This window comes from Gallus gallus, chromosome 28 (assembly GCF_016699485.2).
Source record: "Gallus gallus isolate bGalGal1 chromosome 28, bGalGal1.mat.broiler.GRCg7b, whole genome shotgun sequence".
NCBI classification, from domain to species: domain Eukaryota; kingdom Metazoa; phylum Chordata; class Aves; order Galliformes; family Phasianidae; genus Gallus; species Gallus gallus.
Window position 1 is genome coordinate 5,273,877 of NC_052559.1, and position 24,256 is coordinate 5,298,132.

The 24,256-nt window shown below is 45.3% G+C and overlaps 3 protein-coding genes and 1 long non-coding RNA gene across 11 annotated transcripts in view; 2 read left to right on the forward strand and 2 right to left on the reverse strand.

Moving 5' to 3' along the window:
• KDM4B (lysine demethylase 4B) overlaps positions 1-1,364 on the reverse strand; it is a 78,128-nt gene extending 76,764 nt beyond the window's left edge. For all 5 annotated transcript variants that reach the window (XM_015300186.4, XM_015300182.4, XM_015300181.4 and 2 more), the window contains exon 1: positions 1,286-1,364. The gene's annotated coding sequence lies outside the window, so the exon portion shown is untranslated. The remainder of the gene's footprint in view (positions 1-1,285) is intronic.
• Positions 1,359-2,929, forward strand: LOC124417447. Its single transcript, XM_046904734.1, has one exon. It carries the CDS (start codon positions 1,359-1,361, stop codon positions 2,070-2,072), a length of 714 nt encoding a protein of 237 aa, XP_046760690.1. The 3' UTR covers positions 2,073-2,929.
• Positions 2,930-3,778: 849 nt separating this feature from the next.
• Positions 3,779-24,256, reverse strand: part of UHRF1 (ubiquitin like with PHD and ring finger domains 1) — a 30,542-nt gene continuing 10,064 nt past the window's right edge. The window contains exons 1-17 of one of the 4 annotated variants that reach the window (XM_046904731.1): positions 23,305-24,253; positions 23,067-23,094; positions 13,940-14,203; positions 13,044-13,207; positions 12,435-12,650; positions 11,510-11,616; positions 11,161-11,347; positions 10,081-10,204; positions 9,894-10,001; positions 8,991-9,095; positions 8,071-8,177; positions 7,434-7,596; positions 7,187-7,324; positions 6,710-6,815; positions 6,412-6,569; positions 5,999-6,097; positions 3,779-5,382 (exon numbers count right to left, since the gene is read on the reverse strand). In XM_046904731.1, the coding sequence (XP_046760687.1) occupies positions 5,236-5,382; positions 5,999-6,097; positions 6,412-6,569; positions 6,710-6,815; positions 7,187-7,324; positions 7,434-7,596; positions 8,071-8,177; positions 8,991-9,095; positions 9,894-10,001; positions 10,081-10,204; positions 11,161-11,347; positions 11,510-11,616; positions 12,435-12,650; positions 13,044-13,207; positions 13,940-14,203 (2,193 nt within the window). In that variant the 5' untranslated portion in view covers positions 23,067-23,094; positions 23,305-24,253 and the 3' untranslated portion in view covers positions 3,779-5,235. Of the gene's footprint in view, positions 5,383-5,998; positions 6,098-6,411; positions 6,570-6,709; positions 6,816-7,186; positions 7,325-7,433; positions 7,597-8,070; positions 8,178-8,990; positions 9,096-9,893; positions 10,002-10,080; positions 10,205-11,160; positions 11,348-11,509; positions 11,617-12,434; positions 12,651-13,043; positions 13,208-13,939; positions 14,204-16,112; positions 16,276-17,108; positions 17,178-23,066; positions 23,095-23,304; positions 24,254-24,256 lie in introns of those variants that run through there. The other 3 variants (XM_015300187.4, XM_046904732.1, XM_025144319.3) reach the window with 3 other exon arrangements.
• On the forward strand, positions 8,128-10,108 carry LOC121107763. The gene is made up of 2 exons (XR_005842191.1): positions 8,128-8,215; positions 9,563-10,108. It is a non-coding gene; the product is annotated as an uncharacterized LOC121107763 (long non-coding RNA).

A 24,256-nucleotide genomic window follows, 5' to 3' on the forward strand; every position in this document is an offset into this window, starting at 1 on the left:
GAAATACAAGGAAATAAGCATAAACCTGAAAAACAGAGATGTCCCTAAGAAAGAAGCGATTTACTATGTGTGTAAAGATAGAAAAAAAGAAAACACTGTTAGGTTTCCAATGGACAGAGTTCCTGACAATTCGCTTCTTTTGATTAAAGGAAAGTAACTTTGGGAAGGTCTAACTTGCTGCAACACAATGAGCTTTTTATGTTGCCCGGACAAAAAGACTACCTGGTCACACACCAAAACCCACCATTCTTGGCCTCAGCAATGCAAAAACACTTGGTGTCCCCGAGCAGCGCCCATTCCCTACCGCAGCTTTCCTTAAAAAGTATAAAAGTTAGAGTGTACATAAAACTAGATCTGATCAGGGGCATTAACCCTGCAAAACAAGTTAGTTTAAAGGACTTCTGCTACACTATATCCAGACCCAACACAGCCACCTACCCCGTCTCAAAGAACCGGAACCAAAGGCAGCACTGAAGGAAAGCCTCAGTGCCACCTTCAGATCATTTCCTGAACAGTTTCACCTTTCACTGTGTACACCACAGAAGAACAGAACCTTGCACACGCTCTACCCATTTCTTAAAGGTTAAATTAAATAAACGGCAGCCATGCAGCAAAGGGCCGGGGGAGGTCACCAGAGCGTGACAGCAGCAGAGCGGCCCATCGCGCTGCTTCATGCTGCTGCGCGAGAGGGAGGAGGGACCCGAGTGCACCGATGCCGGGAGGGACGGCCGCACACGAACACAGCCGTATTTATATCGAGAGGGAAGAAAGCCCGCTTTCGGCCCTAGAATTTGACAGTCTCTAGAAGTTAAATGAATTATTAAAAAGATAAAAATGAAACAAGCGGCGTCGCGCCGCAGCTCTGCTGGCCGCCGTACTCGGGCCCTGCACACACCGCTCCGCCATCACTGCGCGCAGCCATCGGCAGCGCCGGGCCGGGCTGCGGCCTGAGCTCCGCGGGGACAAAGCAGCGGGGCTGGGAGGCGCGGGCCAGGCCCAGGGCCGCATCCCGCGGGGCCGGGCTGAGAGGAGGACGACGACGACGAAGAGGGGCGGCACGCCACCGTCCGGAAGCGAAAGGCAGACTCGGGCCCGCGACGAGCAGGGGAGGGGCCGGGCGCGGGGAAGGGGCCGGGAACGGAGAAGAAGGGCTGAGGGCCGGAGCGCGGCGCCCCGAGGGGCAGCGCTGAGGCGCAGGGGGCTCCGAGCGCCGCGGGCCCGAGGGCGGAGCCGTAGGCGGCGGCGGCGGCGGCAGGGGAAGGCCCCGCACGGCGGGCGGCGGTACCTGAGCCGCGGGCGGTCCCCTCGGAGGCGGCGGCCCCCAGCTGCCGTCAGCGCAGCGCTTGAGCGGCCCGGCGATGGGCAGAGCGGAAGGGGGGCGGCAAGAGAGCTTTGCTCTGGGCCAGCACCTGCCGCCCGCCTCCTCGCGATGCGCATTGGGTGAAGCCAGAGCCACCTTCGCACCGATTGGGCGAGACGCCGGTGAGCGACGGCGCCTACGGCCCGTGGAGTTGCCGGACAGCGAACAACAAGGGGAGCACGAGCAGCGATTGGCGGAGAGCGCCGATGGACAGCCCGCCCACCAGCAGGCTGATCAGCCCCTCGCTTTCCCGTCGCTCAGCGGCTTCCCGCCAATAGAAAAGCGGCAACGGGAAGACAGCATCCCTCCCTCAGCTGCTATTAGACGAAAGAGGGCTAAGGCGGCCGTCAATAGGTGGAGCGGGCTGCCGGTCAGCAAGCCGCGGGCCTGCGCTCCGAGGGGGGCGAGGGGCGGCGAGTACGTGAGGAGCCGCACAGCAGCGTGCGGGGAGGGGGGAGCGCTGCGGTCGCCCTGCGCCAATGGGGTGGATGACGTGAAGGGACCGCCTCCCTCCCCCCCCCGCCGCCTGTGTTGCCTCAGGTCCGAACCGGGGCTTCAGGGGTCCCCTGCCCTGAGAACGGTGCCCTCGGGGTGGTTTCCCCGTGAGGTGCAGCTCAGGCCCTTGTGCAGTCTCCTTTCAAGCTCCTCCCTGGAGCGCTCATCAGAGGAAATCGTCAGGAGTAGTAACGCCTCTGTGGTACTGAGGTGTTAAAAATAGCATACATTGCGTTTCAAGGTAGTCACGTTGCCATAAATGGCGTCAGAGATGGAGGCTCTGGGCACTCACCTGCGTACACCTGTTGGGCCACAAAGGATGTGCTTGGGAAAAGCCGGGGCTGTGCTTCATGCCTCTCACCTAAGCTGAAAGGCAGAGCCTCAGAGGGCTCAAACCTGGGGAAGGGAAAGGACACAGAGTGAGATCAGCTCCTCAGCAGGAACCCATAACAGGTTTTAGGTTCCCTATCCCGCATAAGCTAGACTTTTAGAGAGCACTTAACCATAAGTACTCCGACTGTACCTCTTCCCAGTTAGTTCATTCTTTACACCCTTGGGCTTTACCAACACTTCTGATTTCCCACACATCCACCAGTGCCACACAGTGAAGTCTGCATGGGCTCCCGCCGCTGGCTAAACTGCACTTTTGCCCATCTGCAGCAGATGCTACAGGTTGGGATGAGTACCCACAGTGTGCACCTGCACAGCATTGACCGCCCCCTGCAGTCACCATCACACAGAACTCCTCCAACTGGCAGCAGTTAAAGCATCACAGACATCTACCAGGATGAAGTACTGGGCATTTTTTAATTCATGCTCAGTTAAACCGTGCAGACCACAGACTTTGTACACTTACTGGGAAGGGATGGGAATTCACAAAATAAAAGATCCTTATGCTGTTCTTTCAACACCTCTTTTCTTGCATCCTGGTTCTTTATCTGTAAAAGAGTTACTTTACCAAATCACATTCTAGATTTTTACTCTAGGATTTCAGAACAGCAGTATACATAAGTCTGTACAGGAAATGAAGCACCATCCTACTAACAAACACTAAAAAAAAAAAAAAAAAAAAAAAACAAACCACCACACACACAGCAAATCTCATCCACAGCCACACACCATCTCATCTTATAGCACAGTAATTTCCCTACTGGAGCTCTATGTTTTGAGATCTGCAAGCCTAAATTACAAAGCATCTAATTTGCAGGATTACCGTAATTCATGTTAAATAAACAAAAACTCAGAACAGTACAATTGAAACTTATATGTAAGAACAAACTGTTTTCCAAAATCCAGATAATTACAAGAAACAACATATTAAGGGAGTCAGTTGCAATAGATTCTACTTAAGATATACACATTTCCTGATTTTTTCCCACCCACCAATCCTTCTCAATACAATATAGACTAAAAAGTAGAAGAACATTTTCAGTAGAAACTGAAGACCTGAAATTGAAATGCTTCAGTGTTAACACTAACCTTAAAATAAACTTAAAGAGGGCAACTAAACAATGTTTGAAAACCTAAACTGTGAAATTATGCAACATCTTAAATCCAGATACTTTTTTTCCATTTATTTTAGCTGCATTTGAGTAGGGAAAAAAAAAATCTGTCTTTTAATTTGGGTTTTAGTAGTGTGGAAATGTAACAAAAGTTAACACCCCGAAAGTTGAAGAGATACTGAGAATCTTGTTTTTTTTATTTTAATTGAATATATCACATGCCTTTCTCTAGTGCCAACTATAAAATACTTTGAGTACAAGAACAGAGTAATTTTTCCATATTTTATAGCAAAAAATAGTAGGTATTAAAAATTTAAAAAATAAAATAGGCTTAGAGTAATGAAAGATGAATACAAAAGTCCTGCACAAGCAATTAGGTCTGGAAATCTGCTTCAGACAGTTAAAGGATAACAGCCAACACTTTCATCTGAAAAGATATTTATTTTGAAAACTTCAACTTGCACATTGTACAAAAATTAACAAATTCAGCAAAAAGCCTATAAAACATTTTTCCCTAACATATTAACATTATAATTTTAAAAGAGTAAGAGTTAAGAAAAACAAAACCACGCACGTTTGTTCCAGTCTGTCTGCAGTCAAATGTGATTAAAAACATCTCTGTCTCACTGAGGTATTAAACTGCAAACTTTGGTTATGTTAGAAAAAGACAATCCATTCACAAAAGCAAGCCTTCTTGGTGTCATATACAATAACCAAAATGTTTCCAAATGTCAAAAATAATTATTCTCCATTTCTAGGTAGAAATGCAGTGGGGAAAAAAAATAATATATATATAAATTCACGTTACCATCACACATCTAGCATTAGGAGGAAACCTGAAAGTTTGCAAATCCATGCTAATCATATACAGCTACAGTGTGATATTTTACTCAAAGAACAAAATCTGGTTGGCAGGTTTAAACAGTTCAGTGCTTACAAGAGAAAATTATATATATATATATATATATATATATGCACACGTGTGTGTGTATATATATATGTGTGTGTGTGTGTATATACACACATATATAATACGTGTGTGTATACACACACACACACTATATATATATATATATATATAGTGATTCTGGGCCCGGTATTTCCAAAAAAAAAAGAAAAAAGGCACTTAAGAATGGCTTTAGTATATTCCATAATGGCATTTCAGGACAGAAGACAGCACCTGGCTGAACAAATATTTCCCTAATAAGAAGTCCAACTGAGGTAGTACTTCATATTGCTCTAACTACTTGACTGTAAGCCAGCAGTTTGTTTGCTTGGACATACAAAATTAGCAGGAAATGGCTTTGATAAGTTTGTCAAATATATAAAAAAAGTTATTGAAAAAATAACAAATACCTACTTGTGTTAGAAAAACAGAAGTCGTAAGCCAGGAACCATCCTATACAAATTGAGCTCCAAAATGCTGCCAAAGCGATGGACAAATCTACCTTTATGGCCAAATCCCAAATGTTGAAGATTGTTCTAGCAACCAAGCCATTTTTTTGAATAAACCAAAAATAAAAATGTGGGGAGAAGGGACAGAGAAAGCAGAGAGACTTTCACAATTGTCAGCAGCCTTACTGAAAGCACTTTGTAAATCCCCATTAAAAATATATATATAATAAACTGTGCTGATGGATGGCAGTTTTGAGGGGGAAAAATTGTACAAAGTTCAACATTTAGAACAAAAACAAAAACCTAGAACATCTGGGAAGTTCATAGTTTTTTTGTTTATTTGTTTTAAATATGGTGGGTTTTTTGTTGTTTTTTTTTTCTAAGGGTCTGGGAGAACACCAACTGCGTTTTTTTCTTAAATTAAGCCCATGTAAAATCCATTAATAAGTTTGAACAAAAGAAAATTAGAAGTGCTTTATGGAATCACCGTCCGTTGCCATATCCAGGAAAGAGCTGAGTTAGAATGGTCTGCAGTGTTTCATTCACTTGCATGGTATAGTTTTTGCCAAGATCGTAGCGGCAGGCTGGACAACTGTACACATCAGCTTTGAAGGACCTATCCAAGCAATCCTAGAGAAGGATGAATAAAGAAATTGGTTATGAATAGAAACACTTGCAGTTCAGCTTATTCTACACAGCCCCTATTGGAAGTTGATATTCCTTCTACATCCTAATCCACCTAAGTATTTGACAAGAGCCGAGAAAGGCTCAAAGTGCTGCCAGGCTGGTCACAGGAAAGAAAAACTTCCTTCATTACAACTGATAGTCCACGTTCTTCAGAGTGCATTCGTCATGGACACAGTGTTTAAGTGCATGGTAGAGACATTAAAGACTACTGTAGCTTCAGTAAGAACAGTTCACATCATCCTCAAAGGAAAAACAGACTAAAAGCCCATATGCTTTGTAACACTGTTGAATCCATCGTCATCTAGCAGTATTACTCAATTCACAAATAAGCTCTCATTACCCTCTTTTAAAATAATCTGACAGTAGCAATACAGTAGTGGAGCTATCCTTAAAGCATCAACTTTTCTGTGCCAAATAACTACTATCAAATCACAAGTTTTCATATACATATCTGAATCCCGCTAAAAGATTGAGTCAAAACAAAATCTCACCACTAAATGAGTCAGTTCAAGGTTTGTTGGCTCAACTACCTAACAAGAGAGTTGCACCAAGTGCTCACCTTGCACACATTATGTTGGCATACAGTTGTGACTGGCCGAAACACAACCTCTTGACAGCAAATACACAAGAAAGCCTCTTCAACTTTATTCAGAAATTTCTGTAAAGAAAACATTTGATCAACTTATTATGAAAGATACCAAAAAAAAAAAACCACCAGACAATTGCTTTAAACATAGGTAATTTTTCTACAAAGCTCAACATATTAAAAAAAAAAGCCAGATTAGCAAGTTTCTATCCTTCCTACTGGTCTCAAATGCCAGTAAGAACCAGTGCTTTAAAGTTATGCTGTGGATGCCCGCGTTGAAAAAAAAATACTAACAATCTGAAGCTATTTCTTTGCACAGCCAAAAAGTTTATATCTTGGGATAAGTTAATTGTCACTTTCTTTCAGGAATGACAAACATGATTTACCGGTCCATCTTTGAGAGCATCTAGTACTTCATTCCACAGTTTTTCATTGGCCTCATCACTTCTTATAAGAGATTTTTGCTGAGTTGTCAATTTGTATGGCTCAACTTTCGTTTTCTTCGGAGTCCCTGCAGGAGAGCTAACGACTTTCTCCTCTGCACCTGAAAGAAAACAGAATGACTTTAAACAAACAAACAAACAAACAAAAAAAAAAACACCAAATCAAACCAAACAAAAAAGATAAAGTAAAATGCACAAAGATCTACAAGGCTTTCTACATCCACTTGCCTACTTCACAAACCTGCTGATTTCCTTTTCCTCTTTCCTTTCCCTGGAGTATCAAACTCATCATCTCCATTATTTTCTTTATCTTTGTTTGCAACGGCTTCCAAATACCCCTCAGGATACTGTAGGAAAACAAAACCAAGAAGCATCCAATGTAAATATGCCAATTCATAGACTTACAGACTATTACAGGATGGAAAGGTAATCCCTGGAGCAACTCTCATAATAATGGATTACTGTTCTTCCAAAGTGCTAGGCTGTAAAAATTCAGTAAGAGAAAATGAGTTCTGTCCATTTAACCTCCTGACGTAAGAAGGAAAACAACCCACAGGACTGAAAGCACTTCTATCTTCCTCAGTCTAAAGTGGGCTGTCTTGATTCTTAGACTCTTACACAATGCAAAGCAGATTATCCTCAATGTATAATAGAAAAATCCCTGCTATCCATCAAGTTCATCATCCAAGGGAACCACAGCGATGTTCCAGAAGCATACCTGCATTGTTAGGCCAAGCTTCTTCATCCTGTCCTTTCCTTCTTTGGTCCAAGGAGCAGGTTCTTCATCATCTCTCCTAAGCAAGTAACGCCATACTAGAAACCCAGATTTCCCTGTCTCAGGCCAGTATTTAACGACCTTAAAAAAAAAAAAAAAACCACAAAACCAGGCATTCAGACATTATAAAAATTTATTTGCCATAAGCAAATTTTCTTTTCTTAAATCAGTAGATTTAAATCCTACTTACTTTATATATGCCATCATATCTGTTCCCTTCTACAGGAGCATATTTGCTGTGTTTGCCTCCTTTTACATTCCTCACCACTCGGACTGGCTTTCCAGCTCTCCAGTCCTTAGCTTCAGCTCCATTTTTATCATTGATGGGAGCACTGCAGTTTAGAGCCAAAGCTCTGTAAGAGAAAGTCCATTCAAGTTAGTGTATTTACCAGACAGAACTCTTCAGAATCAAAGGAAGATAAAGCAGAGCAGAACTTGCATGTAATCCAGCTACTACTATGAAGAGTTCAACTACACTGTTTTACTCAACACTGTATTGATACAATCAGGTGCCATTACTACAGAGAGTAGCAGTATACTGTCAGTGTGCTGAACCTTAGCTTGGCTTACCAAAAAACATTTATGCTATTTTACTACTCTGTTCCTCATGTTTGAGCCAATATTGAATGTGAAATGACTATCATTTATAACTGAATTTCATTTATAGTATACTCTAAAAACCATTTCTGTTGCACAGCTGATCTGCAGCCTACAAAAGTAGTTTTTGCACTTAGCCAGTTTCTTTTGATTATAGATAGTATAAACAAACACTCAAGTTGACAGATTGCCAGCTTCTAGGTTAGAAATTGAATGCAAATGTTGCCAACCTGTTCATATTGGTGAGCTTTTGATCACAAGACTGTTCTGCTGTACGTTTGTTTCCAGAAAGATCACGACCTCCACTCCCTGTATATGTGAAGGAATTCCCATGATCCTGAAATGCATATGTATTGTTTCAACATGTTCACAAGAGTAAGTCAATATAAGAAGGAAAAGTCTTTTAGTCAGGTAGCTATAACATTGCATTCTGGAGGGGAAAAAAAAAAAAAAAAGGAAAGATGATTCCTCTGTTTAAGTGTGGTTCCCTCTTGATAAAAGCAGAAGAATCAGGGTTGCAACTGCTGCCTCATCACACACCTTAAAAGTGCAAAGAAGCCTCTGCCAAGAGAGTAGAACACCACTTGCACAGTACCTGTGTGGAAGCGCATGGTGTGTTCTAGATAAAAGATCATTTAACTTGTGCATTGGTACTCACACTGCTACATGAATTAAGATTCAAAACAGTAAATGAGACGCATCCTGCATTCATAGGTGTTTTGCATGAGGGACAGATGGGCATTTGGGGGGGAAGGGGTCAGGGGGTAGTACTACCCTGATGAACTGTAAGAACAAGCAGTACAAGCTGGTAAAGCCTGATAAGGATTACATTTGGCTAGCTGAACAAACAGATATATTCAGCAGAAGCACTTCTGTCCCTGGTTTTGTTCTAGATCTTGCAGCACATACAGAGAGTCTGATGAGACCCAGAAAATGCAGCTAAGGACTCTTGGATTAAAAGCTGACATATAGATATTAAACTTAATTCAGGTGATCTTCCTGGATTAGAGCCTTCCTTCACCTATTTTACTCTAAATAACTTAACTATCATCAGAATGGAGAAACATCTGAGAGAGAACGTAGAATGTTATTATAGCCATAGCCTCAAGTTAGTTTGATTCTCAGACATAAATAATAAAGATCCACTTACTATATCATCTTCATAGCCCCCTGCTAGAACTAAGGAATAAGCACCATCATTACTTCTGCCGTGTATTCCAGCCACATGGGGCCTGTGAACACCAGATTCGCTCACCTGGAAGAGGAAAATGAAATTAAATAAAACAAAACAAAAAAACAATCCATAAGTTTGATAGGCAACTGCTATCAACAAACCACGAGCAACACGATCACTCATTGGTCTTGGAACTAAAATAGTAGTATTGCTTTCACATTTGTTTTGCATATATTCCAAAGAGAAACTGTCTTCACCACCACCACCCCAAAATGTCCAGATAAAAGAAGGAAAAGTGTTTTTAAAAATGGAGCAATGGAGTATTCCAGTGAATTGAGCACAAGGATACTTTTCATGATGTGAATTTAGAAATGTTGATTTTTCCAACCCAGATTGCTTATTGAAAACTCCAGGAATTTTATAGTAACGTAGGTACTAAAACAACATAAACGTAATGGTCTCTAAAGAGCTGCAATGGCAGCATTCACATCCTACTTGAAAAACAAAGTCTGAGTAGCTCACAGCTTTCTTTCTACCCTTTATAACAGGACAATAAAGCTGCTTAATATATCCAGATTCTTACAAGAGACTTAACAGCAGAAGAAGAGAGAGATACTGCATACCTCCAAGGCAAAAAATCTGGAAATACGTACATTTGGTTTGGATTTTAAGTCATCAAAAAAGACCCGCACTTGAAAGGCCTGGACAATGCAAAGTTAGCTGTGGAACACTCGATACAAAGCCAGAATTCTTTCCTTTTTGCACTTACATATCCAGTGACATACACTTTTAATATTAACCATTTCAGGTTTCACATGTAAGAGCTGGATCATTCCCATTTTTCTTTACAGTGGAAGAGACCAGGATTCAGCTTCATACCTGAACTCTGAACTTCCACATGGTGCCAACTGGAATACCAGGAATTGGTCCGTAGTGGTTAGAGGGTACAATGGTACATTCCTTTGTGCGACCAACACATGCCATACCCTATTTCAAAAGGGAGACCAGTTAGCCAAGAATTACAAGAAACACACACCAACACTACTCTTCAAAAATAAAACCTGACCTTGCCCCAGTCTCTCCGTGATGATGAATTAGCAGATGCCATCTTTTGTTTCTTTTTACTTTCTTTTAATTTCTCTCCTGCCAGAACCACTTCACTTGCATCATTTCGACATTCAGGGCAATACCTGAAGTCATAAACCAAAAAAAAAAATTAACAAGCAGCAAAGCTTAAATTTAAAAAGAGAATGTTCTCAAAAATAGAGTTATAACATTACTATTTCCCCATATGAACACAGACAGGACACTGAAGCAACTCTCCATACACAAACTGGATCTGTATTAGCTAGTGGCCTTGCACCATCTTCTAAACCACTGCACGTGTCAACAAATCATCTGTGTCATAAAAATTATTGTGTCCTGCTTCAGCATATTATACATGAAATAAAACCATGTATGTTCCCACTTGAGGGCTGCCCCAAAGAAACGCCTCCTATCTTATTATGTTGGCCCACAACTTAAGAGGTGGATGTCAGTGGGATGGCAGTAGAGGTGGAACCTTCCCACCAATATCCCCTTACATTTTGTTGCCATGCAACACATGGCAGCAGAGGAGCAGTGTGATAAAATGGTGTCTGACATGGAAGTGCAAATGAAGAAAAGGGGTGGGACTGAAATTCTCAGTGCAGAAAAAACCGCTTCCATTAACAATCATCAGTGCTTGCTGAACATACAAAAATGCACAGCTTAATAGTGGTGACTGTGTTGAGACCATCAAACAGTGTTATTGTGCTTTTAGTAGTTGTTGTAGTTTCCATGGAAATAAGTAGGAGGCATTAATTTATGAGGTATTTCCATTTTTCTTTGAGGAAACAAACGTACATCCCAAAGCTAGAAAAAAAAAGTTTGAAAGCCACTGGCTTACTGTCCTAAAAAAATACTCTCGCTGAACTGATTTTCAAGAGAAGCTATGACATTTCCTAACAAAAACAAAATAAAAAGCCCAACACACTCAGGACACCCATAATGGCAGTACACCACCTCGCACAGTCACAGTATCACCACCTAACATGAAGCCCAAGTCCTCACTTACTACTCAGTCTAGATGGCAACCATGATACCACACAGCATCATTAGAACTTACCAGTCCTCGTCATCTGGTATACTACTAAGGGGAGGGTTGAGGCAATAGATGTGGAAAGCCATATCACACTCATCACACATGAGCTGTTTATCAGGATCTTGTTTACCCCCACAAATATGGCAAGCACAGATCCTGCAGGTTTTGTTCGGGTTGTCCTTACAAGCTTTACACACAGGTCCACTTTGTCCTATTAGCAAAAAGAAACAACACTCCAGGAAGTGCAAAGATGCATTACAAATGGTCAGAGGAGTCACAGCTGCAAGTGTTTTAGAATTCTGATGCTCAAAGATTATTAAGAGAACATCACAAGATAAGACAACAATACACACAAGAAAAATGCAATACTCACGTTTTAATGGTCTGGCACTAATTGGACAAACACTGCCTGGTTCTTCAATTTTATAAATGTCATCCACAAATATAATTCTGCAGTCATTCAAAGAATCACCAGCCTCCCTACAAGAAGTTGATAAAAGTCAAAGATCAGAAAGTATCACACAGCATGACTTCACAGCTGCGCATACATCGGTGATGTAGACTGATCTGACATTAGTCCTGTATCTCAAGACACCTGTTGTAGCATCATGTGATCCAGGACAGTAGTATGACAGCATCACCATGGAATACTTCCCATGTAATTGAAGTATGCTCCTTCCACTTTGCTGAAAATTTAGGTACCCATAGAGTTCAAATTATCAGTGAAACATTATTTGTTGAGAACAACGAAACTAATCCCTCTACTCCTTTATAAAGTCAAAATAACTGAGAGGAAGAAGGAATGTTCTGGCAGCCCTCTGAAAATCTACTTTTATCATATGAAACATGTTGAGAGTCCTTCATATGTATGCAATAGAAAGGAATTGAAGATTATCATCCTTATAAAGTGAAGACTTATGCTACATTTTCATATTACTTGAAGTTTTTGTTAAACCATTACAGTTAATACAGTAAACAGAAAATTCTTCTCCTAGCAAATACGGGGCTTTTTCTCCCAGCAGCATGTGAATCCATAGATCAGTATGTTGTGTGATTCCCTGCAGCACTCAATTCCTCCAGTTTAACTCAGTCACCCCAAAAGACAGTTCAGTTTTCCATCTCTCCTCAGCACTTCTGTTGAGTTTTTTGTTTTGTTTTGTTTTTTTTTCCAGGATTTGTTTGCATTGTTTTTCGGGGTTTTTTTTTTTTTTTTTTTTTCCAGTCACTCAGGCCTCACAAAAGCTTAAGTAGAGCTGGAGAGTTCCATTTATTCCACATTTCTATTCTGAATCACTTACCCAAGTAGTATCTTCGCATTTATCTCCCTGATCAGCTTTGTTTCCCTTTTCTGCAGGATCTCAGCATCATACCAAAAACCTCTCTCTGTTGGTTCATCAGGATTGTAGTTGACCATCACCACCTGTCCTACTTCTAGCTGATGCCATTTCAAGATAGTCCGTGCACGAGACCGTACATCATTCGAACTCAGTTCCACAACTCCATTCTCTGGATAACTTGAGGCAGAAGGTAGACATGGAAGGACAGGGAAGAAAAGTGAGATTCATCATCACAATTTATTCACAGTATATTTTATCTAAACAAGTTGATTTAAGAACTGATGCCACATAGCATATTGGAAAGAATAAAATCTCCTCCCACACAGTCACAGCCAGAAACAGCAGCCTAACTTAATTAGTATTGTAACCCATTCAAAACTTGGGTAATAGCATTTCAGATCTCTAAAAACATGATTCCAGTCCATGTGTTTTGTCTTATGGTTAATGTGGATAAATCATACAATTACTGTTAGCCCAGTTCTGTTTTACCTCAGGGATCTCTACAGTCAAATTCCCCACTGACATCACAATCCAAATGAATTTATTAGCTACGAAATCAACAAAACTCACTCTTCGTATTTCACATGATATATTACATCTTCTTCAGGAATGGTTGTCTGCTGATCAGCAACTGCACAACTCTCATTTGCAGCTTTCCTTCTGGTTACATTTACAACCTGGGCTTCAAACCATGCTCCCATATTCATATCACGAGCATCAACCAAGTCATGGATCTACATAAAGCAAAGTATACAGCTCACCAAAATGCATTTTCAAAGTAACCATTAGTTTTCCAATTTACTTAAGATTTAACCATCTCTAGCTAACTACTGTCAAGATATTTAACCAGTCAACATAAAGATCTCCTTTATCTTCCTGTTCCCGACATGCACCCCCCTATAGTCTCCTCAGATTGAACCTGTAAAGCTAAAAATCCATTATGCACCAGCATGTGTATAAATAGCCTTGTTATCTAGTACAAACCATTATTAATTAACCTACAACAGGCTTTCTGAATCATCTTGCTCATAATCCGACAAAGAGAACACTAGATCTGTAAGAAAAACCACTGAAACATAAGTGAAATAATTCTGAACAGCTGGTTGAGATTTCCTTTTGTTCATTCAGGGAAGCTTCAGCTTTGATAAATGCAGTGACTACAAACAAAAAAAAGAAAAGGGAAAAAAATTTAAAACAAGCACTTGCAATGTGTTTCTTTTTTTTTTTTTAAACACAAATTGTAATATTAATTAAAAGGGTAAAATGAAAAATATTTATGTTAGCCCAAAACATGTCACATTTAATTAGTTTGTGGGTTGATTGGTATTTTTTTTTGTTTGCTGTTGCAAAGTTCGAAAAATAAAAAAAGAAACAACTGTATCATTAAAGACTTTCTAGAGTTCTCAACTACAGAAAAACCCTCCCCAAGCACAGCTCTAAGCAACGTTTGGTCTTCACTGACTCACCTTATAGAGGCCAAATCCTGGGTCAGCCCAGTCAGCCTGTGCTGCCGTGCTAGACTGCCCCTCCAGGTCCATGGCACCTTCTCCATTGTGAGAGCTTTTGTCGGATTCACTTTGACCTGAGCCACAGCCAGAGTCTGTATCAGAGAGCTCTGAATCCTTCTCCTTACTCACAGCAGGAAGCACTGCTGGGCTTTGTCTGACCAAGAGCTGAACAATATCGTTCAGTCCAACACTGTAATCAAAAAGGGAGTGACCATCCTCCATCTGCAGGGAAAGCATCAAAATCATCTGGTTATTGAATTCAATGGAGATTCTCCAATTCAAAATCATCCATCGTGTTGCAACTGTCTCCATGTATCAAAACCAACCCTGCTTCTCAAAGACCATTAACAACTGGGGACCTGGCAGTGGCATGATGGTTACAAATTGTTATTCTATTTTAAAACATTCCTTGTTCCCCACCAGGCTCCACAGACCAAAAAACAAAGCTTCCGCCCTACGGTGGACTTTTACCAAGATTAAACTGCTGTGTTCTACGAGATCTGGAAAAGTTACTGCTACATTCCTTAGAAATGCAACTCTGAGAAGAACTTAAAAGAACCACAGATTCACTATTTCCTATCAAAACTTAAAAGATTATTCCACATTACCTAGGAACTCTGATGCAAGTTCCTTAGTTCAGACACATCCCATAATACAAATGTTAACACAAAGCAGTCCTTGCATTCTGACTGTGTATGCTCCAGATTAATGCTAGAACCTCGCTCTGAAATGCAGCATTAAGTACAGACCAAGGAACGTGCTTTCTTCTAGACAAGCTGCTTTTCCATTGGAAGCACAGTGATTCACTTCAACTTGGAACTGTCCGTCCACTTCTTAGCATAGCAGGGCACGTCTTAGTTTCACACCCTCTATAATTTTAAGGATATAATTTGCAAGTGTGGCATTGTATGGAGTCAAATAAATATCCCGCTCCTAGAAAAAGATGGGGGCACAGAGAGCAGGTAGGGCTCTCGCTACCATACAAACGCTGCACTTGAGGCCACTGCACAGTCAGAAGCTGAGACAAAAGCTTTACCGCATAGTTAAGGTCTGACTAAGAAATTATACAGGAAATGATCATCCCCTCCAGCCCAAACCACCAGAAGCTGCAATTCAAGAGCTTTGTTCTCTATCAGCGGGAAACAGAGTAAAGCCACAAAAATTCACACTTTACAGGAATCGCTACGATAACTCAATTCTGATTTATGGCACTGACTGGTTACGGGACAATCCCTGGAAATCGGAGCGTGCAGGAAGTGCTGTGGGCTGGATCTGGTGAGAGACAAAGACTCACTGCGATACACAAGAATGGACCAAAAGCGCGCCGTTTCTTCTAAAAAGCGGCAGCACGGCGAGCACAGCAGCGCTGCGCTCACAGCCATGTGGCAGCAGGTGCAGGGCACAGAGCAGCAGAGAACCGCACCGGGATGCCAAACCACCGCGGTTCAAAGCGCTTCTGGAGGAGGTGGCAGCAGCTGTGCGCACACCTCAGCAATGGGTGTACTTTCGCAAACTAACGAGTGTTTTCCTTTCTTCATGACCCTTTCTTACGATTCCAAAGTCAGACAAAGCACTGATGGATGCAGTGGAGAAGGAAGACTGAAGGTGGTGGGACCACACAGTGCAAATGGTTCTGTCCGCAACAAACTGACAAAAAACCTGAACGCGCGCACAGAACGAAGGGTGCAGGACGGCACACAACGGAACTTTGTGCTGCAGCAGACTGCATCCACTCTAAGCGTTTGGTGTCGCTTCAGCACGCATCGCGGAGCAGCACCGCGGCTGTCAGCGTCCCGCAGCCCCACAGGGAGCGATCGCTGCGCCCGGCGCGGTCAGGGGCACCCACCTCAGCGACTGCGGACACCCTGGGTCCCTCACACCCCAAACTGGACGGAGGGAACGGGGGAGGAGGGGGGAGATGGCACACAAAGCCCGGGACTGCCCCGGCTCCACCCCCACCTCGCAGCGCTCCCGGGCATCGCGCCCGTCCGTACCGCGAGGGCGGAGAACGCTGCGCGGGGCCGCGCGGTGTCACTGTGTCACCGCCCGCAGCCGCGCTCCGCCCCCAGGACGGCACAGCCCCACCGCCCCCCACCACGGGAGGGCCCCGCGGCCGCCCCGCGCCCTGTACCTGTTTGCCGCGGTAGAAGAGACGCTGCCGGTGGGGCTCGATGCCAAACACCTCATGGATCCGCAGGCGCAGCCCCTCCACCTTGGTGAGCTTGGAGAGCGAGTCCACGCGGTGGGTCTCCCTCCCGTCCATGGTGCGCACCTGGATCCACATGGCGCCGGCCCTTACGGGAGTAGCGCGGCGTCACAGGACGGCGCCGGAGCCCGGCGCTACAGCCCCCGACCGCTGAGGCTGCGCTCAGCCCGCCGCCAGCCCGGCCCCGGCCGGCCCGCCCTCCCGCTGCCCCCGCGCCATTGGCCGCCGGCCCGGCCGGTTCCGGCACGGATTGGCTGCCGGTGCCCTAGGCCCGCCCCCTCCCCCGCCGCGCCTAACGGCCCAGCTCGCGCCCGGGCCTCACTACGCCTTGCGGGCGGGCGCCGCGCGCCAACTGTATCTCGCGCCACAATTGAAACGCTCTCTCAGCTCTCGCGGGGGCCTCCCCCCAGACCTCGCGAGACTATGCAAACGAGAGCGGAGCACGGGCTGGGGCGCGGGGGGGGGTAACTTCTTAAAGCGGCCGCCGCGGCACTACTGCTAGGGACGGCGGCGCTCCCCGCGGGCGGCAGCGTTCTTCCCACGACTATCCTCGGGGGGCGCCGCTGCCGTTCCTCCCCCGGAAAAAAAAAAAAAAATAACGGAGCGCTCAGCGGCCCCCACCGCCCCAACCCGCGGCTGCCGTCAGCCCCAAGAGCCGACAACGGTCCGCCACACAGCCCCATTCCGAGGGCAGGGGCCGCAGCCCCAGATTTCCGCGCTACGCACGGCGCCCAGGAGCAGAGTCGCCCCCCCAGCGCCGTGCCCCGTGGTGACGGGCGCTGCGAGCTCCCGGCAGCTGTCACTAACGAGGAGCCGCTGCTCACAACGGGCACAGCGCGAGGGTGAATCTCCACCGTCGCCACCACCTCCCTCCCAGTGCGACCGCAGCCCCATTGGTGGGCCTGGACCAGCGGGACTCACCGGCGTAGCTCCGCGGTGCTGGAGGCCGCTACCGCGCTGCGCCCCGCGGCCGCCGCCCGCGCTCTCCCCGGGCTTTGGAGTTTGGCGCGGAAAAGCCCCGTGCGCGGCGGGCGCCCGCCCATTGGTCGCCGCTGGCGGGAACGAGCGGGAGGGGTGGGGCCGTCATTGCCTCCCGGGAGCGCGGAGCCGCAGGGGATCCGCGCGCGAAAGCGGCACTGCCGGGGGGTGAAGGGCCGGAGGGCGCGGAGTCGAGAGGGCCGCACAGCAGACAGCCCCGCGGCATCCCGGGGCGCAGGCAGCATTGACTGTCCCGTAATGTAAAACCGGGAGCGCAACCGTCCCACTGACAGGTCCACAAAGCCAGTCCCACCTTTTCATTCCCTTCTAGCCGCCATAACTCCAAGCCACGCCATCACCACCCAGTGCCCACCACGCAGCACGTGCTTCCGGGCAGCTTGAGAGACCATCCTGGTAGGAGAGGCCTCCGGGAACCCCCAGCTCCAAACCCTTCAGCTCGCAGCTGCAGAGCCCCCAGGGTGCGCAGCAGTGATGCAGCATGGGGCCCTTCAGAAACATGGCCTCAGGTGCCGTGAGTGGGGCTGCTCTGGGGAGTCTTCCTCCAACAGGGAAGGAAATAAAAAAGGGTAATGTATGCTGAGCCTGGGCATACTTTACTGGGCATACTGAGTCTAGCTGGAGCAAACCGTAAGCTGGGAATTACCAAGAGGTTTCTGAGAAAACGCATCTTGGAAAGAAGTAGAAAATGATGAAAACTGGCGAAGGTAGGGAAGAAGAGGTGCTCGGTTGAGAGTGTGGTTGCTGCAGGGGGTGGCTCCAGCAGAAGCAGCTTCAGCAGCTCTGCAACCTGCCTGGGCCTAGCAGAGCTGCTATCCGGTCCTTCCAGACAAAGAGAGCACAAGGTGCTCTGGAGCTCAGTACAAAACAGAACTTCCCTTGGTACGCCTCCCGCACCCACAGACTCAGAGCCAATCTCTCATGTGCATGTTAAAAAACACAAAATCTGTGGGATGGAGCACCCACCACACCCCCAATTTGCAGACTGCTGTAGTGAATGCATACAGCAAGAGAGCAGTGTGTGTTCCTCCCTTACCTCCCTGCTCTCATCCTTAGGATCTGTTGGGGATCCCACAGCTAAGCAGATCACAGGTTGAAAGGCACTGGCCTAAATTAGGTTAGTACCAAAAGTTAGGCATGTGTCAGTGCATAAAAGCCTTGGATGTGACCTGCGACCTGCAGCAGTCAGGCTTCATTTCCTCCCAGATCTGAAGGCTTTGCCTTGCAAGAAAGTTGTTTCCCCCCCTGGAGATCAACTGGAGTCTTAACCTTGACCCACTGTAGCAGCAAACTCTTTCCGCAATCTGAAGGGGTTATCAGATATTTCAGAACTGGCAGGGAACAGGAAGAAAGGCTGTGCATTGGGAAAACAGTTTTCACCCTTATACAGACAGGTCGCACATCTAAAGTATCTCATGTTTGGGACTTCTGGGTTGAAGTCTCAAGCAGTGTTGCTTAATAGCATGCCTGGATCCATGTGTTGTCACCCACATCCCATTTTTAGAAGAGTGAAGAACAAACATCCCTCACAACTTCCAGGCAGTTTAACAACAGACACTTACTACCCACTTTCAGAGTTTTTTCAGCATTCCTTACACCTCTATAGAAGTGCAATAAGAAGTTCAAAAAAGACACTTTAAGATCCAGACCTGACCCTTTCCTTGAATACTGTGTCACATTAACCCAGTGCACAAGGAATATATATTTGAACAATTAGCTATTCATGTTAATTTTTTGATGCTCAGATGCTGTTTCGGATAGCACCTTACCGCCCTGCATTTGACTGTGCCATGTGCCCCATTAGGGTCCCATGTCATGCCCTTGTAAGAACTCTCTTACAGGCATCCAGGTGGGCCATACCATACGTCCTTTTATCCTTGACAGCTGCCATCACAGTACAGGAAGCACTGTCTTACTTTAAGACACAGCTGTTCGAGGCTCAGGTCAGTTGCTGTGTATGAGCAGTAGCACCCCTAGAGATTTAATCAAAGCTGGGAAGTGAGAAGCCCAATTTCTAAAAACATTTCTACTCATTCAGTGAATCCCCATACTGCAAAAACTGCTGCATTCTACAAGCTATTCAGTTGGGTCAACAAATCACTCAAAGTAAGGCTCAATTCTGCATCATTCTGATAGTAAAACACTGATTTCATTAGAAGTTAAATTATGTACGCTCTCATTTTAAGGTCCTGTCCTCTATTAAAACAAGTACACTGCTAGAGTAACTCATAGAGAATCTGATGTGAGATAAAGCCCTGGAAGCTTTGGGTTTCTATAGACTGTCAGGGGAAAAAAAAAAAAAAAAAAAAACCCAAAAAAAAAAAAAAAAAAAAAAAAAACGGAGCATGGTTTTCTTGTACTGCAGTTATCTAAGAAGCTGATGAGTTTTAGTTTCTTCCCTTTCAGATTGTTTTAGACATTCCTTTTAGAATCCTCATTGAAAACACTTTTCTTCACTGTTAAATCCTCCATGCTGCAAGGAAACAATATCTCGACTTCTCTGCCAGCAGGGATATCCAGCCCAGTTTGTGAAAATTTAAAGCATTGTTGAATTCACTTGTAAAAAGAGGCAGCTAGCAAGACGAAATTTTAACAGTCTCCTATGCCTTGATGCTACCATTCAACGTGAAGTTTTGGCAGAATGTTTTAGGAGAAATGAAAGTCCGGGCATGCACATAAGGAATACCAGCTGATAAACATGATTTTTAAAGTGTTGGATAAAGAAGAATTGATAGCTGCTTATACCGGCTCCAAGATTTACCCTCGTGTAGGCAGGACAATCTACCCATCCCAGTTATGATCCATAGTCTGTGCCGGACAGTGCCTTTAAAGCACTTTCTGTTTAGTATCTGAAGACATGAGGAATTTGGGGAGAAATAGCAGGGCATCTCATCCTAGAAAGCTACTAGAAAACTGCAAGAAACTCACAAGAGATCTAAACACTCTAAGAGCTTAAAAAGTTTCATGGTAACAGCATGTTTCATAGTTTGCAGAACACAGAACTGGTTTAAACTGCTGACCACCTTGGACGACACACACCATGGTGGACAGGATGCCCACTGTCTTAATGGCCACACCTGAGGGTGCTTCTGAGAAGAAGAGCACCATGAGTCTCACCATGAGTCTCAACATGAGAGCATGACTCGTGACAACAACATGGAAGAGCCTCATTGTCAGAGAATCCTTTCCACACTTGCACCAAGACCTGGCAAACTGAGTGGATGATGCAAAATCAATGCATTCTAGCTGTCTGCTTTCACCAGAGACTTGCTGAGGTGCTCCTATAATTTCCAAAATAACTGGGGCATAGCTAGCCAAACCCCAAGAGCTGGGGAATAACAGAAGGGAATCTGTATCTCTGATTATTGGGGAAGCAAGAGTAGAGGTCTCAGCAATGGCTTAAGATGGAAAAGACACACACAGCAGGGCCAGATTACATCTACTTCTCACCGATCAAAAAGCAACGAGCATTATGTTAATCCCCACCCCACTTGTACCTAAATGTATGAAGCAAGAGTGCAGGAGTAAAGGGAGGAGCAGACCAGGCATGTACAAAACCAGCCTGAGTCTGAAAATCAGCACAAAGGTGAACTGGAAGACTGGAAGAGCAGCCAAGAAACATCCAAGATGTTCTCTCCAGTGAAAGCAAAGACAGCTCTGGGCAGGGACCTGCCTGAACTGCTGCTGCCTGCCCATGTGCTAGGGTGAGCTGCTGGAAGGGGAGATGAGACTGGGAAACTCTCAAAGGGACACGGGGAGCCATACTGCAGGAGACATGTAAGTACTGTTTTGGCTGATGCAGGGCGAGGGCAGTAGAGAGCTGCAGCATGCCTTTGACAAGGAAAACACTTTGAAGGTTTAGGGAGAACAGGTTTGAGAGGTAAAAGTTAGGCTGAAGCTTTTTGTACTTCACTAGCAAATTGTTTTCAGAAGGCCATAGCACTTTGAAGGCCATTGCCTTTAGAGATCATCATGCAAAGACGAATGAGTAATACTAACAGTTGGTTAGAATAAGACAAGATCCAGCAAGGAGTCTCTTCCCACAGCCCTGCTTCCATCACTCTGCTGTAGATCCAAACTGCCAGAACTGCAGGACTAGCACAAGGACACACAAAGTTTGTTCACACTGTGGTCTTGAACAAGGCTGCCGTGAGGAGCAACGACTATTGCTGCAGCAGACAGGAAGTTGGAGCATGAAGGGTTCAGTGCTTTGAGTTGACATTACCAGCTGAAACTATTTTTGCACTGCGACCCAAAGGACCACTCACTCCTATCAAAGGGAAGTGGTGGAGGATATGAAGACAGGAATATGAGAGCAGAGGTTTCAGGCAGTGGAGGTACATGGAGCTATCAGCACACCATCTTGCAAAGAAACAAATGGCAAAGGCCTCAGGCTGACTTGTCCCTTCAGTGGGCTCCAGACAACTCTGTGCTGCAGCTCTGAAAAGAGGGACACCTGAGCTAAGCAGAGCAGAGCTTGTAGTGGAGTCTGATGGAAGCCTGAGGGCTTTGCTTGACTTAAACAAGGAACAGAAATTAAAGCAACACATGCCTCACCCATGAATCACCGCTTCTCATGCCTGTGTCTATCATGGGGAAGGTGACCACAGCATCTTGGCAGATTACTCACGAAATAAAGACCATTAGTGAAGATGAACAAGACTGTTTCCACTGCAGCAGATGTGCACTGGCAGATGGGGTGTCATGCATGGCCTCTGGTCCCCAAAAAGATAATGCTGAGCTGTGACACACCACAGAGAAGGGAGAGGAATCGGGAATAACACAGGGAAAGCATCATAATAGCCTGATCCTTCAAATCCTCCACACTTCCACTATGTCTTGATGTTGTAGCACATGCACAAAGGCTGCAGAATAACTCTGGCGCCACAGGGTTTGTTTGCTCCAACCAGCATGACTCTTTCTCTTCCCCAAGCACATTTCTCTGCTTCCTCCTACACCCTTCCCACACCCACCAAACTTCTGAACTGATTTTATCTTTGTTTTAGTTATATGGTGTATATCAGTAACAAGAAACACAGAAATGAGCACACAAACCTTTGCTCTTAAATTACAATCTCCAAAGTTTCTGAGTTTTGACAGTACTGGCAGGTCAATCACTGAGCAGGAACTCCAAAGATTAGTATTTTTGTCCTGGGTCACTGAAGTTACACTTTAGATATCAAACATTGTCTCATTAATTATAATTTCTGGTGTTAATTCATGCAAATCACCTGCCACTTACAAAGGAACATGGGAATTCTCACTTCTACACACATTCCTCTGTGCTACAAGTCACACAAAGATGTGTCGTGCAGATTGCAGGTGCTGATTTACCCATTTAAACAATGAAATATAGGCTGCATTACGGGACTTTCACCATCACCACTTAGTCTTCTCAGACCTTTAACACCCCTGGACCAGCTTACTTGAACACAAAGCCCACTCTCCATATACAGCCCAAACATTTACAAAAACACAGGACTAATTTCTTGATTCCTGGGTTCCTGAAAGAAAAATGTTTCCTCAGATCTTCAAGGACAGACAAGAACATCCATCGTCTCCTCTGTGCACATCACAACATATAAAAGCCACCATGAGAGGTGGACTGTCAGATCTCCAGAATCCTTCAGGCAGCAAGTTGGTGATAAGTCTGACTCAGGTAAGGAGGGGGATTCCTTTTAACCTCAAAGCTGTAAAGTGATAGTTGTCAACATTTTTGTTAGCTTAACAGCACATTTCCAAAACACACTGATGCTCCCCATCTCCTTCATGGCTTACTATAGGCAATATAGAAATGAGACCCAAGGTCTCCTGCATGTGTGGGCCAAAAACAAAGTGACTCAATCAGCTGAATAGCTTTAGAAGACTTCAGATAATTCTTACCTGTGCCTCAGTTTCCTCTCCCTCAGATCTGGAAAACAGACAACAGGAAGCTTAATTAATAGTTTCAAACTAGCTTTTGAGATCTGAACATGAAACAACACAAACAGAAAAACAAAACACTAACTAAAGTGCTCGTTATTTATTCTATCTATTAAAGAGCCCATATCTCTTCCAGCCAGGCACAGAATCCTGTATTGCTGGGCACTCTGCAAGTATAAAAATGAAAGACAACTTCTACCTTGAAAATCACAGTAAACTGGAGAAGCAACACCTTTCCTCATCAAGTATTTGCTGGGCTGGGGGCAAGAGTGCATGCCATCTTTGGCAGTTCCAGCACTCATGCTCCAGGGGAGATCTGCAAAGGAAACACCATGGCTGAACTACAGACCCTCTGCCTTACTCCTCTGGGACTTCTGGGCAATGCCTAGTGCCAGGCAAAGCGTGCTGAGTCGCCCAACCCAAGCACTTGCCAACCACGTTGCTGGCTGCTAACACAGCTTTGGCAAAAGCCAAGCATGAGCTGCCTGCTGGCAGGGGCTGAGCCCTGACCTGGGAAATGGGCTGAGCTCCTGCTCCCAAACCACAGCTGAATGTGAGCTGCAATCATGTTTGTATCTACATTGTGGGTGGTGTGCAAGGCCCAGACATGAATCCCCAACACAACAGACAACTCTGCAGCAGTTCTTTGTTGGAAGGTTTGCACAAATAGCTTCCAATCTCTGGCTGGACCCCCCTGAACTCTCAGACACAAGGCAGCATGTTTGGCACGAGTGCATCACCCATCTCTAGCTGTGTAGCCTGCTGTAGGGGGCCAGCTTTGCAGGGGCATTGGACTCGATCTCTAGAGGTCCCTTCCAGCCCCTACTGTTCTGTGATTCTGTGATCTCCTGCTCAGGCAGGGGTATTGGACTAGATGATGTTTTGAGGTGCCTTCCAATCCCTAACATTCTGTGATCTCCACCTTGGAGCAGCACCTGCAGGCCAATGGCCAAGCACCAGGCGGGCCCCATGGCAGCACCTCCAGCCCCTGGTCCTAATGCACCACTCCCTGCCGGGCCAGGGGGCACAGCAGAGACAGACTCCCTCCGACATAGTTCCCCATGAGGCCCCAGCAGTTTTGTCTCTATTCCGGGGGGCACCCAGCAGCTCAGCTCCGACTCCCTCGGTGGAGCCCCCTCACACCTCCCGCC

Coding starts and splice junctions, on each gene's coding strand:
- LOC124417447 (XM_046904734.1), top strand. CDS start 1,359: ATGGGCAGAGCGGAAGGGGGGCGGCAAGAGAGCTTTGCTCTGGGCCAG.